The 14,996-nt window shown below is 45.1% G+C and overlaps 1 protein-coding gene across 3 annotated transcripts in view; it reads right to left on the bottom strand.

The window, feature by feature from the left end:
- PRKCB (protein kinase C beta) overlaps positions 1-14,958 on the bottom strand; it is a 379,967-nt gene extending 365,009 nt beyond the window's left edge. For 2 of the 3 annotated variants that reach the window (XM_034939848.4, XM_034939847.4), the window contains exons 1-2: positions 14,593-14,958; positions 13,545-13,576 (exon numbers count right to left, since the gene is read on the bottom strand). In XM_034939848.4, coding sequence (XP_034795739.2) covers positions 13,545-13,576; positions 14,593-14,765 — 205 coding nt within the window. In that variant the 5' untranslated portion in view covers positions 14,766-14,958. The remainder of the gene's footprint in view (positions 1-13,544; positions 13,577-14,592) is intronic. The other variant, XM_055100033.2, reaches the window with a different exon arrangement.
- Between the last annotated feature and the right edge of the window lie 38 nt (positions 14,959-14,996).

The raw sequence follows: 14,996 nt of genomic DNA, 5'->3' as shown, positions 1-14,996 counted from the left end.
TGTTAGAATGGCTTTTATCAAAAAGATAAAAAATAACATGTTGGAGAAGATGTAGAGAAAAGGGGACCCATACATTGTTGGTGGGAATGTAAGTTAGTATAGCCTTATGAAAAACAGTACTAAAAGTTTCTCAAAAAAACAAAAAAGTGAACTACCACCGAGCATGGTGGCTGACACCTGTAATTCCAGCACTTTGGAAGGCCAAGGCAGGTGGATCACCTGAGGTCAGGAGTTTGAGACCAGCCTCACCAACACAGTGAAACCCCGTCTCTAGCAAAAATACAAAATTAGCCAGGCGTGGTGGTGCATGCCTGTAATCCCAGCTGCTTGGGAGGCCGAGGCAGGAGAATGTCTTGAACCTGAGAGGTGGAGGTTGCAGTGAGCTGAGATCGCACCATTGTACTCCAGCCTGGGCAACAAGAGCAAAACTCAGTCTCAAATTTAAAAAAATTAAATTAAATTTTTTTAAGTAATCCCACTTCTGGGTATATATTTAAAGCAACTGAAATCAATATGTCAAAGAATATGTGCATTCCCATGTTTGTTGCAGTACTACTTACAATAGCAAAGATAGGGAATCAACCTAAGTGTTCAACAGAGGATGAATGAATAAAGAAAATATGGTGTATACGCACAATAGAATCCTACCCAGACTTTAAAAAAAAGAGAGAAATTATATCATTTGTGACAATATACATGAATCTGGAGGACATTATGCTAAGTAAAATAAGCCAGAAACACAGAGACAAATACAGCATGATCTCACGTATATGTGGAATCTAATAAAGTTGTAGTCATAGAAGTAGAGAGTAGAAGGATGGTTACCAGAATCTGGGATGAGGGAAGGAGTTGTTGATCAAAGGATACAAAGTTTCAGATAGACAAGGGGAATAGGTTTGGAGATCTATTGCACAGCAGGGTAACATAGTCAATAATAAGTGTATCATATATTTCAAATAACTAAGTAAATTTCAAATGTCTCACCATAAAAAATAAGTAAACAAGCTGATGGTTATATTAATTAGTTTGAATTAACCATGACACATTGTATATATGTATCAAAACATCACATTGTACCCCATCAATTATGATTTGTCAATCAAAAATAATATTAATAGTTTTTTTTAAAAAAGCTAGCCACCAAAAGATGAATATCCAACTGAAATAAAAAGAAGTCCTTCTCTACTCTATATGTCAATCCTGTTTCCCTAAGTGCACTGTTCGGCTCAGAAACAATTATCAATACCCTCAGCCATAAATTTTGCCACAAAATGTATCCGGATAACTACCAAAAAAAATCCACACATACACACGCAAAAAAATCCAAATAACGATCAAATCTTCATTTGCAGCACTCGCTAAACTCTAAAGAATGGTCTCTACCTTTAGGGAGGGAAAGAAGATCTTCAATATAGGGCCATCCCACAAAAATCACTGCCCTGACTATCCCAATGAGACAAGCGACCGTCCTTCAGACTTCACCCTCCACCTTCACCTACACTATCTGTCAGCTTCTTCAACCGAAAAGGGATATAAACACTCCACCCAAAGGGTGAAGGGAACCCAAATTTAGAAGGGTGAAATGGTCACAAATCTATTTAAAGTTGAAATGCTACCAATACATTTTTGAAGTGAGGTCAGCCGATGGGGCGATCACAGATTGCAATTCTACTTCCTGAGGTTTCCCACAAATTAAAGCGTTGCAGGCCAGGAAAGGGTTTCTCAGAAAGCACTGTGCTCACTCACACTCAAATCACCTCTCTGGCCCCAACCAAGCATTTCTCTCTCAGATCCACTGTAAGGTGCAGCTAATGCTATTGACCACGACATGTAAGCACATCCATTCTTGCGTCGTCTCCTTGATTCAAGAGCATTCATCTTGCCTCCCCAACAGGATTATAAACTCAGTAAGGACAAGGACAGTGCCCAGTCCTAGGAAGAACAGAAATAGCTACCATTTATCAAGTGCTTACTGTATATATGTCAGGTAGGGTGCTAAGAAACACTTCACATAAAGTAGGTTTTATTATTATATCCTTTTAGCTATGAAAAAACAGAAGCTCGAAGAGGTTAAGTAACTTGCTTAAGGTCCCACAGCAAGAAGTCAAGATTTAAATCGAAGCCTTTCTTTCTCCAAAACACCAACTCTTCACCACCATGTGCAGCATGTGCTCAATAAACACGTACCCACTGGGTGACAGCAGTGGAGAGGGAGAGGGAGTGGGAGGATGCCTTTCAGAGGAAAATTCATTTCTACGGCCCTCCGCGTCTAAGGATACAGTGAAGAGAGATGTCCCTATTGTTAGAACCATAAAAATAACCTAGTAACCACCCTCAAAATAGAACAATCAACAATATGACTGACATGAAATTCCAAATGTCTCTTTAGGGTGTGAAAAATAGCAACAGCCACGAGGTGCTCCGGTAAGGCACCCCCACTGCTTCTAAATGGCCATTTCAGTTTCTCCTGCCTGACTTCCATCACTGTAGGCCTAGAATTTCAGGATTTGAGTCATGGCAAGTATTGTTGCCAAAGACATCTCATGCTCCTCTTTTTCAAACATTTGGCCATTTCACTCACCCCCACACATCCCACTTTAAAACAGTGACAACAACCACTTCCTAGTCACTACACTGCCTTCACAGGGGCCAACCCCTCTGATATGACGTTCGTCTCCCACCTGCTCCTCCCTCCCTCACACCCTCTTCTTCCTGTTCCCTGCATGTGCCCTATTCTCTCTCCTCACTATCTCAACTGCGTTGTCCTGTCCTGTGCCTGAAACACCCTCCCCTGCCCTCATCCCCTTGTCAATCCGGGAACTCCCACTCCTGCTGTAAGACTGTTCCCAAATGTCTCCTCCTCTGTGGAATCTTCACCGGTCCGAGGAGGAGTAGGGATGCCATCCAAAGTGTTTTTACATTCTTGGTGTAGCACTTTACATTATGTCTCAGAACTAATTGGCCATGTGCTGTTCTCCTTTTAAAAGACCAGGAAGATCTTTAAGGGTGAGGACAGTGTCTTACTTCTCTTCAAAGCCCATATGGCAACCTGACATTATACAATATATTCGTTCTATGTTATTCACTTATTACTGTTATTCTACTAGAATGTAAATTCCATGAAGCCAGCGATGCTGTTCTGTTCACTGTTCTAGTTCCAATGCCTAGAACAGTACCTGATATGTGGTAGGCATCCAATAAATATATATTAAATGAATGGAAAAACGGTTGGATAGCCAGACGGATGGATGGATGGATGGATGGATGGATGGATGGATGGATGGATGAATGGAAGAATAGCTGGGTGGATGGGTGGATGTTTGGATGAATAAATGGAAGAATAGCTGGGTGGATGGGTGGATGGATGGATGGATGGATGGATGGATGGATGGATGGATGGACGGACGGATGTATTGGTGGATAGGTGGCTGGCTGGATGGATAGATAGATGGATGGATGGATGGATAGATAGATAGATAGATAGATAGATAGATAGATAGATAGATAGATAGAGGCAGGATCATATTTTACCCACCCAAAGGTCATGAAGATATGGAGAAGCAGAACCAAGATTTAAAATCAGGTCTGTTTTGAGCTTGAACTCTCAAGCCCAATTTGATACTCCTTCCCTAGAGGCCCAAAGTCTGGTCTCTGGGAAGTAGCAAGATGAAAGAAAAAAGAAAGCTAGAATTCACCCCAGGAACACGGTTATGGTTGAACTAATGGTGTTGCATATCTTGAATCAGTTAATTTCCATCTACTTAGCCAGTTCCAAGACCCATAGGAGTGGATCAGAGCTCTCTGGTCTGGGTTTGAGTTCTCCTCCTGACTCTGCAGGGCAACTTTCTGCTTGTGGGCTGAGGGGGAAGGAGATGCCCAGGAGACCACAAACAAGCAGGACAAATGGCAATTAAAAGGTAATAACAACCATGGTAATGATTAACAGCTTAGCACTTCTGAATAAAAGCGACATCTCTACCAGATCCTGTCCTTGCTGTTCCTCTCAACCTTCAGGAACACTGAGCATCCTTACAATACCAAAAATTTCCAGGAAAGACACTGAACTTCCCTTCTCTGTTCACAAGGAGGAATAGCCAGTACAGAATTAAGCTCAGGGTAGAACAGAACCAGGCTCAACATTAGGTAAAAGTGTACCCTCGCTGACTCAAAAAAAAGTTGGTTTATAGGTAGAAACTAACTTTTTTTTTTTTTTTTTTTGAGACGGAGTCTCGCTCTGTCGCCAGGCTAGAGTGCAGTGGCGCAGTCTTGGCTCACTGCAACCTCTGCCTCCCGGGTTCAAGCGATTCTCCTGCCTCAGCCTCCCGAGAAGCTGGGACTACAAGCACATGCCACCACACCTGGCTAATTTTTGTATTTTTAGTAGTGAAGGAGTTTCACCATGTTGGCCAGGCTGGTCTCGAATTCCTGACCTCAGATGATCCACCCACCTCAGCCTCTCAAAGTGCTGGGATTACAGGCATGAGCCACCACACCCAGCCCATAGTTTTACATTCTCATAATTCCCTGTAGTTCCTTTATAATTAAAAAAAAGAATATTCAACAGATATCTACTAAGTGCCCAGATTTGTGTTAGAGGGTTGTTAAAGATATATTAACACCAACTGAGACTTTCTCCTTAATGAAATCAGAAAGACAGACTTGACAAAAGTCCTTTCTCTATAAGTGAGTCAACACTGTTTATTGTTAAACTACTTAAAAAGTATCTTCTGAACAAGAGAAAATACTGCCTAAGCCAAAGGAATGAAGAGTTGTAATATATCAGAGATGGACACAGGGTGAGGAAGGTATTTGGCAGGCAATGTGAGTAATCTTGTGCTCCCTGAAAACTGACTTTCAGCTCAAAATGCCTCTCACTGAAATGCTGTGCTCTCTCTTTTTATTTATTTTCAATAATAGAAACTTTATAGAAATTAAATAGAATTTAAATAGAATTTATTTAAATAGAATTTAAATAGAAATAATAGAAATAGAATAATAGAAATAATTTTCAATAATAGAAATAGAAATAATAGAAAAAAATCTATTGGCCCAGACTTGCTCTTCCACCTCTGAAATTGTCTGATTTTTCTTCTTTAGAACAGCCACCTCAAACTGTAAACCCTAAACAAAAAGGAAGTCAGCTCATTATCTGAGTTATTAACTAAGAGGAGATGAAGTTCTCTGTCAAACTGGGAAAGAAGCCATCTCAAGGTAACAGGCTAGTTCTACCAAATACTTACTCATCTTACTTGCAGCCAAGATACAAATAAATATTTACGGTTTCTCCATAGAATATCACAAAGATAAGTCTCCTGCACATATTTTGTTTTGTTTTTAATTGAGATAGGGTCTTGTTATGTTGCCCAGGCTGGTCTCGAACTCCTGGCCTCAAGCAATCCTCTTGCCTTGGCCTTCCGGAGTGCTGTGATTACAGACATGAGCCACTGCCTTCAGCCCTGTTGCATATATTATCCAGGATATGGGCAGTTTTACAATACAGATTTTTAGCTCTAGTTCCTTGACAACTCAGACTTTCTCCAGTTACCTCAGAAAATGAGAATGAGAAGTTGGGCTTTTTTTTTTTTAAATTCCCAGACTACTGACTGCATCCCCAGTCATTACATAGGTTAGCTTCCCATTATATATTCTCCCGGTACCCAGTCCATTTTCTTCAAAGTACCTAATAAAAATGAGGTTAAATATGAGTGAAATGATCTGTAGAATGTCTTATCTCCCCCCGCTACATCATAAGCTCCATGACAACAGAAATTTTCTCAGTTTCATTCACCATTGTATTCTGTCACCTAAAATAGTTCCTGACAAATAGAACTTGACACATAGAACTTAATCAGTGAGGCCAGGTGTGGTGGCTCACTCCTGTAATCCCAGCACTTTGGGAGGTTGAGGTGGGCAGATCACTTGAGGTCAGGAGTTAGAGACCAGCCTGGCCAGCATGGTGAAACCCTGTCTCTACTAAAAATACAAAAATTAGCTGGGCGAGGTGGTGGGCACCTGTAATCGCAGCTACTTGGGAGGCTGAGGCAGGAGAATCACTTGAACCTGGGAGGCAGAGGTTACAGTGAACCAAGATCGTACTACTGCACTCCAGCCTGGGCGAAAGAGTGAGAGTTTGTCTAAACAAAAAAAAGAGACTGGGTGCGGTGGCTCAAGCCTATAATCCCAGCACTTTGGGAGACCGAGGCAGGAGGATCACAATGTCAGGAGATCGATACCATCCTGGCTAACATGGTGAAACCCCATCTCTACTAAAAATACAAAAAATTAGCCGGGCGAGGTGGTGGGCGCCTGTAGTCCCAGCTGCTCGGGAGGCTGAGGCAGGAGAATGGCGTGAACCTGGGAGGTGGAGCTTGCAGTTAGCCAAAGATTGCACCACTGCACTCCAGCCTGGGCGACAGAGCAAGACTCCGTCTCAAAAAAAAGAACTTTTAGAAGGAGAATGGAGTGAATGGATGGATGCATGGATGGACAAATAGATAAACAGAAAAACGGATGATGAATAGAGAGGTGGGTGGATAAATGGAGGGATGGGTGGATGAATAAATGAATGTATGTGGTGAATAGACAAATTTCCTACTGGATTTTCAAGCAGCCATCACACCTCCAAATGCCATATGTAAACACTGTGGATGTTGTATTCTCTGTAAAAAGGCTAACATTCTATCTATGGAATTTCACACAATTTCAATGAAGAGATTGGATGAATGAAGTCAAAGAATTCATGTTATTAGAGCAAATGCCAGAACATAAGGGACTTACCTTTGAAGGCGTCAGAGACAAACTTTTCAGCAGATCCCCCTATCTACCCAAGAATTAATTGAACTGCATAGTTAAAAGGCCAGACCATATATTTTAAATTATACTTAGTAATTTAATGACCTGTATCTGAAAAGTAGCAAAAGAAGATGCGTATTGTGAAAATTATAACATATTGATCTACTTACATATATGTGTGTGTATACACGTGTGTGTGTGCATGTGTGATGGAAACAAAGAGACAGAGACAGAAGGATAAGCAGAGACGGAGAGAAGAGAGACCCCAACAGTACAAATGTGTATAAAATTATTTTCAAACCTTAAGTTAATCTTTTGACCAATTGCCTTCTTCTGTATCTTCTATTTTTTTTTTTTTTTTTTTTTTGGCCTAGATACACTATAAACATGCTGCATCTGGTTGTGGGCAGTATCTCTGGAGTATCATTAGTGCTTGGAAATAATATATTTTTAAAAAATTATATCCTAAGAATCTATATATCATATCAGCTAGATTTTCAAAGGTCATATTTTCCATATTTACTTAGAAAGGCATTCTGTTGCCCAGTGACAAAGCTTCAGACTCCTCCTGAGTGCTCTACAGTGAAAAATGAATTTGTTGTTGCCTCTCCAACAAATCAGCCCTCCTTTTTAAGACTCAATGTTAACCCACTCAAAGATTCTTATTTCGATTGGGACATTGAGCCTGAAATCCCCCGTCAGGTGGTGAAAAAAAGAAAAAAGCCAAATCATCAAACACGAAGTCAAAAAGCCTCTGCCTTTTATTCACGGAGAAGCCCGCAGGACACATTTAGAATAAGCTAAAAGGTGAGTGGAGTTTGGCTCACAGGTCTCTGGGGTCTGCTTCTGGGAAGAAAGAGAAGTGAAACAATAGAAGTAACCTCTAAACTTGCAGCCTGACTTGGTGATTTTTTGAAAAAATGAACCTCTTTATGATTTTACTAAGAAAATTCAACCTGAAGTGCATGGGGCCATATTATAAGTTTCTAGGGAACACTGCCCAAAATAAAATTAACTTTTGATTCATTTTTTGTTATATAAATACACATATGCTATGCTAATCTACACATGTTAATTACCCACTAAAATAAACTTTATATTTGATAGGGTGAATATTGATAAAAACAAGAATGGTTGGATTCATGTCATGATTTGGGGTTTTTTAAGAATAATTTCAACTACAAGATTTAAAAACCTGTTTTCTAATCTACATGGGAAAAAGAAGAGCTGACTTACTCATTATCATCAATTCTAGCTTTCCATAGAAAATAAAATTAATCTTTTTTGTGATATAAAAAAGTGCAAACTCTTCTAGTCTACATGTGTTAATTACACACTAAAATAAACTTTGATTTGATAGGATTGATATTGATGAAAACAACAATAGTTGGAGTCATGTCAGACTTTGGGGTTTTTTAAGAATAATTTCAATTAGAAGATTTAAAAACATGTTTTCTAATCTACATGGGAAAAGGAAGAGCCAACTTACTCATTATAATCATCAATTCTAGCTTTTCATAGAAAATTTGTACACTGGGGTTTTTCTAGAGAGTCCATGGCAAGTTCAGATCTTTCTCAGAAGAAAAGACAATGCTAACCAGGCATGGGTTTCTGGGCCCAGACACTGAACTGAGCACTCACTGGTGTTACCCAATACCCAGGAAGAAATATGCCCAAGAAGAGAAACTATCTAAGTACATGAAAGAGGCCTAGTCATTTAACAAGTTCCAGAATGAACTCCGTCCCACTTTGACACAGTTTCCTACAGCTAATCAAGTAATACTGATGGTCTCACTTAGAGTCATTGATACTTGCTGTGGCTATTTCTCATGCACCATCTCATTATTCTTCACCATAACCCTATGAGTTCGGTGCTATTATCCCCATTTTACAGATGAGGAGACCAAGGTTGCTACTGGGGGACGACTTGCCCAAGGTCACACAGGGAGTAAGTGGCCCATCAGAGATACATACCCAATTCTACTGGACTCCAACTCATTGCTAAGAATTCTGAATCTCTATATTTTATTGCCTCTCTATTTCTACCAAAGTCACTTCCTTTACAAAAACAAAAAACACTTTGGGAGGCCAAAGCAGAATGAGACTCCTGGCTTGAGGCCGGCAGTTTGAGACCAGGCACAGGCAGCAAAGCAAGATCCACTATCTCTACAAAAAATTTTAAAATTAAAAAATATGTATTTGGCCAGGTTCAGTGGCTCACACCTGTAATCCTAGCACTTTGGGAAGCTAAGGCGGGCAGATCACCTGAGGTCAGGAGTTCGAGACCAGCCTAACCAACGTGGCGAAACCCCACCTCTACTAAAAATATAAAAATTAGCCGGGCATGGTGGCACATGCCTGTAGTCCCAGCTACTCAAGAGGCTGAGGCACGAGAATCACTTGAACCTGGGAAGTGGAGGTTGCAGTGAGCTAAGATCACGCCACTGCACTCCAGCCTGGATGACAGAGTAAGACTCCGTCTCAAAAAAAAAAAAAAAAAAAAAGGGCCGTGGTGACACACACCTGCAGTCCCAGCTACTCAGGACACTGAGGCAGGAGAATCACTTGAGCCCAGGAGTTTGAGGCTGCAGTGAGCTATGATCATGTCACTGCCCTCCAGCCTGGGCCACACAGTGAGACCCTGTCTCTAAAAACAAAATTTAAAATAAAAGAAGAAGGTTTTTCTCTCTACCAAAAATCTTCTTAGAGAAGACTTTAATCAAAATTAAAGCTCAAATGCAGGTCCTAAGTTCCTGTAAAGAATGCCACAGAGACAGCCAGCACTGTAGCTCATGCCTGTAATCTGAACACTTTGGGAGTCCGAGGCGGGTGGATCACCTGAGGTCAGGAGTTCAAGACCAGCCTGGCCAAAATGATGAAACCCCATCTCTACTAAAAATACAAAAATTAGCCAGGCGTGGTGGCAGGCCCCCGTAATCCCAGCAACTTGGGAGGCTGAGGCAGAAGAATCGCTTGAGCCCCAGGAGATGGAGGTTACCGTGAGTCGAAATGGTGCCACTGCACTGCAGCCTGGGCAACAGAGTGAGACTCTGTCTTAAAAAATAAATAAATAAATAAATAAAAGGCAAAGAAAAAAAATGCCATAGAGAGAAATCTGCCTTGCTTGTCAAAGGAGTTCCACTTCTACTCTAGAATTTAGGCAATTTTACAATAGGGATCTTCAGCCCCAGTTCCCTGTCATCAAACACATTCTTAAATTACCTCCCAGAGAGTGGTTTTATAAGAAATAGACAGAGTGGAAACAAAAAGGGAGAAATTATGAGGCAGTCAACCTAGAGTTTCGTCCTATCATCATACGAAAGCAAGAAAATCTATTCTTAAGCTCCCCTGAGCACACAGAAATCCATAATTTCCCAAGGTTTATGAGTTTTCCATCCTTCCTCTCCCAACCCATAGCAGTGTCCCCAATTTCCATGACAATGTAATAGAGCCTGAAGGTTACTCTCAATGGTTTCTTTGCCTTGCAATCATCCTACACACCTCCTACCGGAGTGGCAGAGACGACATCCTCTCTCTGCTTGTATTTTTGAAATGGAAACATCCTCTAAATAGTGGCTGCCTGAAATAAACACTACATTTCCCACATGCTCCCTCACAGCAAGGTGTGGGTATGTGATTAAACCCTAGCTAAGAAGATATAGGTAGAAGGATCTTGAGCAACTTACACAAGTGACACCGAGCATGTGCTATATGCCCTTCTTTACCCCTTTCTTCCTTCCTGCTAGCTGAAAGAAGGGTGTGAGGACTCCAGCATCTAGCATCCTTTTTGGACCATGAGATAATTGTCACTCCCCAGGGATGGTGGAGCAGAAAACTCAAAGGAACCTGAGGCCCTGGGCTCTGGATTGGTGACTTAAATGAGATCATAAAACCTTATGTGTTTTGTATAAACTGTTGATTCCATCGTAAGTGGATTCACTTTCAGAGGAAATATCTGATACCAAGAACAATCAGATACTAAGGAACTCCTCAGTGGTTCCAGAATTAGTCCCAGGCAATGCTGAGTACCAGGGATAAATTTCCCTCCTTCCTATATGTTCCCATTCTAAACATCTCAATTTCAGGGACTGCCAATCTGCCCCTCCCCTCACTCCTCCCTACTGCTGCCCAAATGGAATATGCTGTCAAAGCAGCTACACAGAGTGACCAGAAGTTCATGGCTGAGTTTTGACTCTTATCTGGCAGGCAGTTCTATAGCAAAGCAACCCTGCAGAGCCAGTCTTCTCTCGTGCCAGCTGCCCCACCATTGGGGTAGTCTGGGGACAATCATAAGAGCAGATATTTTCTGAGCATACTCTGTGCCAAGCTCTGGTCCAAGAATCTTGGATATTGCAATGAGTTGGAGCTGCTCAGCCACACTATGGTACTGTTACTGACTCCGTTTTACAGACAAGGAGGCTGAAATACAGAGAGGCTAAGTAATATGCCTGGGAAGTCTCAAAGCTAGGATTCAGACCGACAGGGACTTGCCTGGTAGCCTGTGCAAATGCCCACTTCTCTACGCTGCCTCTTGGTGGGGAGGCAGGGAAGAGAAAAAGAAAGGCAATTTAAAAAATAGACACTCCAGAGGGGCATAGTGGCTCACACCTATAATCCCAACACTAGGGGGGCTGAGGTGGGAGGATTGCTTGAAGCCAGGAGTTCAAGACCAGTCTTGCAACATCGCAAGACCCCTTCTCTACAAAAGTTGTTTTAAAATTAGCCAGGCGTGGTGGTGCGTACTTGTAGTCCCAATTAATCAGGAGGCTGATGCAGGAGGATCACTTGAGCCCATGAGTTTGAGGCTGCAGTGAGCTCTGATCATACCACTGTACTCCAGCCGGGGCAACAGAGTGAGACCCTGTCAAAAAAAAAAAGACACTCCTATCTCTAGAGCGCCCATATTTCATTACAAACTTTAATTCTGCCTTTTTCTCTTAACATCAGAAAATTCCTATTATCTTCCAGACTTTGAGTTAAAGGATCTCCTATTTCAAATGTGTCATGCCTTGCACATTCCAAAGTGACTTTCCCATCCATCAATAACAGCAGAGCAGGTGGTATAGAAGATCCATGGCAAAAATGTTTAAAAATTGCCCCCGACCTCAGCAAGAGACAAAGACTGAAACTGATTCATGGAAGTGAAAGGCAACCTCAAAGAAGAAATTACACATTCCGGTGCCAAGACACCATTGGCATTTTGTTTGAGGGGTCAAAGTTCTAGAAAACAATCCAAACTTGTTTGCACCAGGGCCTAAGTTGTTGCCACTTAAAGAGACTTGAGGAGTCCTCTGGTGTGGTGCAGAGGATCCAAATCTTGGTAAGACAGGCTGGGTAGGTTGGCAGGGCTCACTGAGCCCACCGGGACCCCGATCTCAGAAGAGTATGCAAGAGTCTCAGAGGAGCACAGTGCCATGCTGCCAGCAAGCAAACATTCTGCACCACTAACGATGCCACCTACACTCACTAGGGATCACTTTACTTTTCCCTGGAGGGTGGAGGTGCAGCCACAAAACTGTCAGTCAGTGCTAAATCACATGTCAGACTCTTCCACACTCAAATACTTTCTTTTGATTTAAACCCAGCTCACCAGGGTGGTGGTCACTTTGCCCCTAAAGATACAATACCCCAGAAATGTGCCGTTTCTTACCAAACTCAATCTTACCAAGCCCAAGAGTGAAAAATTAAAATTTAAATTAAAAAGAAAACATAACACACAAACTTTCCAGATGAGAGGTTGCAAACTTAAGTGCCCACAGGGGCCAGAAATGGGTGAAGTGTTCCCCACTGGGATCAACTGAGACAAAATGGTAAGGCTGTTCCCCATCTACGACGACGGCTCTCAGCTCCAAACGATTGTTTTCACGCGAAAGTGAGACCATTTCTCAGCAAAGTTAAAGTTGGAAATTAGGATGTGTATGTGAAATCTCCCAGTTCTAAAACGTTCACATCAAATTCACAAGTAAGACACCCTAAGGGCTACACAGAGCTGCGGGTGACTTTTGGTTCTGGAGAGCCAATTTGCAATCTGTCTTTTAGACATGAGCCCCAAAGACGGGGGAGGGGGACACTTTACACGTGATCAACTCACCACCAGCAGGTTTGATAGCCCTGGTTAGAGTCCAGGATCTCAAGCCAGATGCAAGAACTCAGGTAACCAGTGCCCTGGAGACCTTTCTGTTTCAACCCAGAAGATAGGGTGATTTAAACCAGGATCTGAGAAACACTCCCTCTGGAAATACTTCTTTCAGAGAGAGAGGAGGCCCAGGCGACAAACACAGTCGCCTTTCTAGGAGATGCACCATCTGCAGAGGAGCGGCAGCCACCTGCAGAGACCTCTGCAAGGCAGGGAGAGGCAGAACCTCCCTAGGTGAGATAAGGAAGGGACATGGGCAGAGAAAGGGGAACTAAGGAGGACAGGTTCTCCCAGAAACGTCCCGGGAAGACACTTTCTCCCCCAGCGGAACTGACCATGCCAGGATTGCTTCAGGAGACCGCTTTGACTCTTCCAGAGCCGGGAAGGCAGGAAGGGTAGGTGAACTTCCTTGGCATGTAAGACTCCCAAGCGCCATCGGCCCCAGTCACACACACACCCCTTGAAAGGACCCTGTTGTGGTGAAGAATTCCTAGCCTGGGAGGTCACTCCGACCAACGTGATTCTTTCACTCTCTGCCTAACTCAGTCACTTCTTCTATAAAGTATTTTTCACCCTCTCTTCCCACAAATAGCATCCCCAAAGCCCCAGAGCCTACCTTGGCACTGGAATCCCTGCTTCCCGAAGCCCCTGCAAAAGCAGAAGGAGGTGTATGTCAGGCAGCCCGGGGGGCCCAGCCTCCAGCTAGTTCCCCACAGAGTCACCCGCCTTCCTCCCTGCCTCTGTACCCCAGGTGCAAACTCCCAGCCACAGGCGGGTGCCCAAGAGTCTTCCGCCTTTGTGGGGGTAGGTGGGAGCTCGGCTGTAACCCCCATCTGCCTTCACTCCTGCAGAAGAGAGGAGGCTGCGACCACCAGGTGGCGGGATAGTGGGGAGCGTTTCCGTCGGGGTAGGGGCTGAAGGCAGGCGACAGATGTACCCATAGATGCCCCGAGCACCCTCGGGAAAAGAGAAGAGATAAAGACGCATTCAGAGGGAGGGCGAGAGTGACCCCGCGGCGGTGGTGTCCTCTGGGAGGGGGACTGGGAAGGAGGAAAGGATGCCCCACTACTGGAGGGACTGGGGAAGAAAGGGGCCCGCAGTGATGTGACCGAGGAGTGGAAAGGGGAACCCAGGCCCTCGGGGAGGGGCAATGGGAGATAACACACGGCGCTGCCCGGAGGCACAGAGGAGTGAGAAAGGATGTCCCACGCCCGCAGGGAGATAGAGAAGGACACCCAGGGCGCCGCCCCCCCGGAAACAAGGGGTGGGGGGCGAGGGCTCCTCGCGCCCGGAAGCAGGCGGAGAGATAGGGAACCCCGGGTCGGAGAGCACCCGAGGCGCTGCCCTCCAGGGCAGGCACAGACCCCGCGCGCTCCTAGTCAGGTGGAGCAAAGGCGCCCGCGACGCCGCCCCTGAGCGCTCTAGAGGCGCCTGAGAGCAGGAGAGGGCAGGAGGCGCCCCGCGGCGGCCCGTCTGGGACCAGGGTGGGGACAGGGCAACGGCCGAACTGTCCATCCGGGAGTCCCGGGCAGCAGGGTCCAGAGCGGGGAGTCCGGGGACGCGGGGTCCCAGGGTGCGGAGGGCGCAGAGGGCGCGGAGAGGGGGTCCCTGGCGCGGCGCTGCCCTCGGGGGCCCGGGAAGGTGCCCTGCGCGCGCGCGCTCACCAGATGAAGTCGGTGCAGTGGCTGCAGAAGGTGGGCTGCTTGAAGAAGCGGGCGGTGAATTTGTGGTTCTTGACCTCATGCACGTTCTTCTGCCGGAGGGCGCCTTTGCGGGCGAAGCGCACGGTGCTCTCCTCGCCCTCGCTCGGCGGCGGCCCCGCAGCCGGGTCAGCCATCTTGCGCGCGGGGAGCCGGAGCCCGAGAGGTGCCGGCCCCGGGGCCGCGGGACCGCGGGCTGCGGGCCGGGGAGGCGCGGGAGGCGGCGGCCGCTGCTGCACCCGGGGCCGCGGGCGCTTCCCCTGCGCCGGCTCTGGCGGCCGCGGCGCGCGGAGCCGGGGCTGTCACTCGCCCAGCTGCTGCCGCTCGTCCAGCTGCGCTTGGCACCGCTGGCCCCAGCTGCGGGGGAG

The sequence above is a fragment of the Pan paniscus genome, chromosome 18 (genome assembly GCF_029289425.2).
Source record: "Pan paniscus chromosome 18, NHGRI_mPanPan1-v2.0_pri, whole genome shotgun sequence".
Taxonomy (NCBI): Eukaryota; Metazoa; Chordata; class Mammalia; order Primates; family Hominidae; genus Pan; species Pan paniscus.
This window is presented reverse-complemented; position numbering and strand designations above follow the sequence as displayed.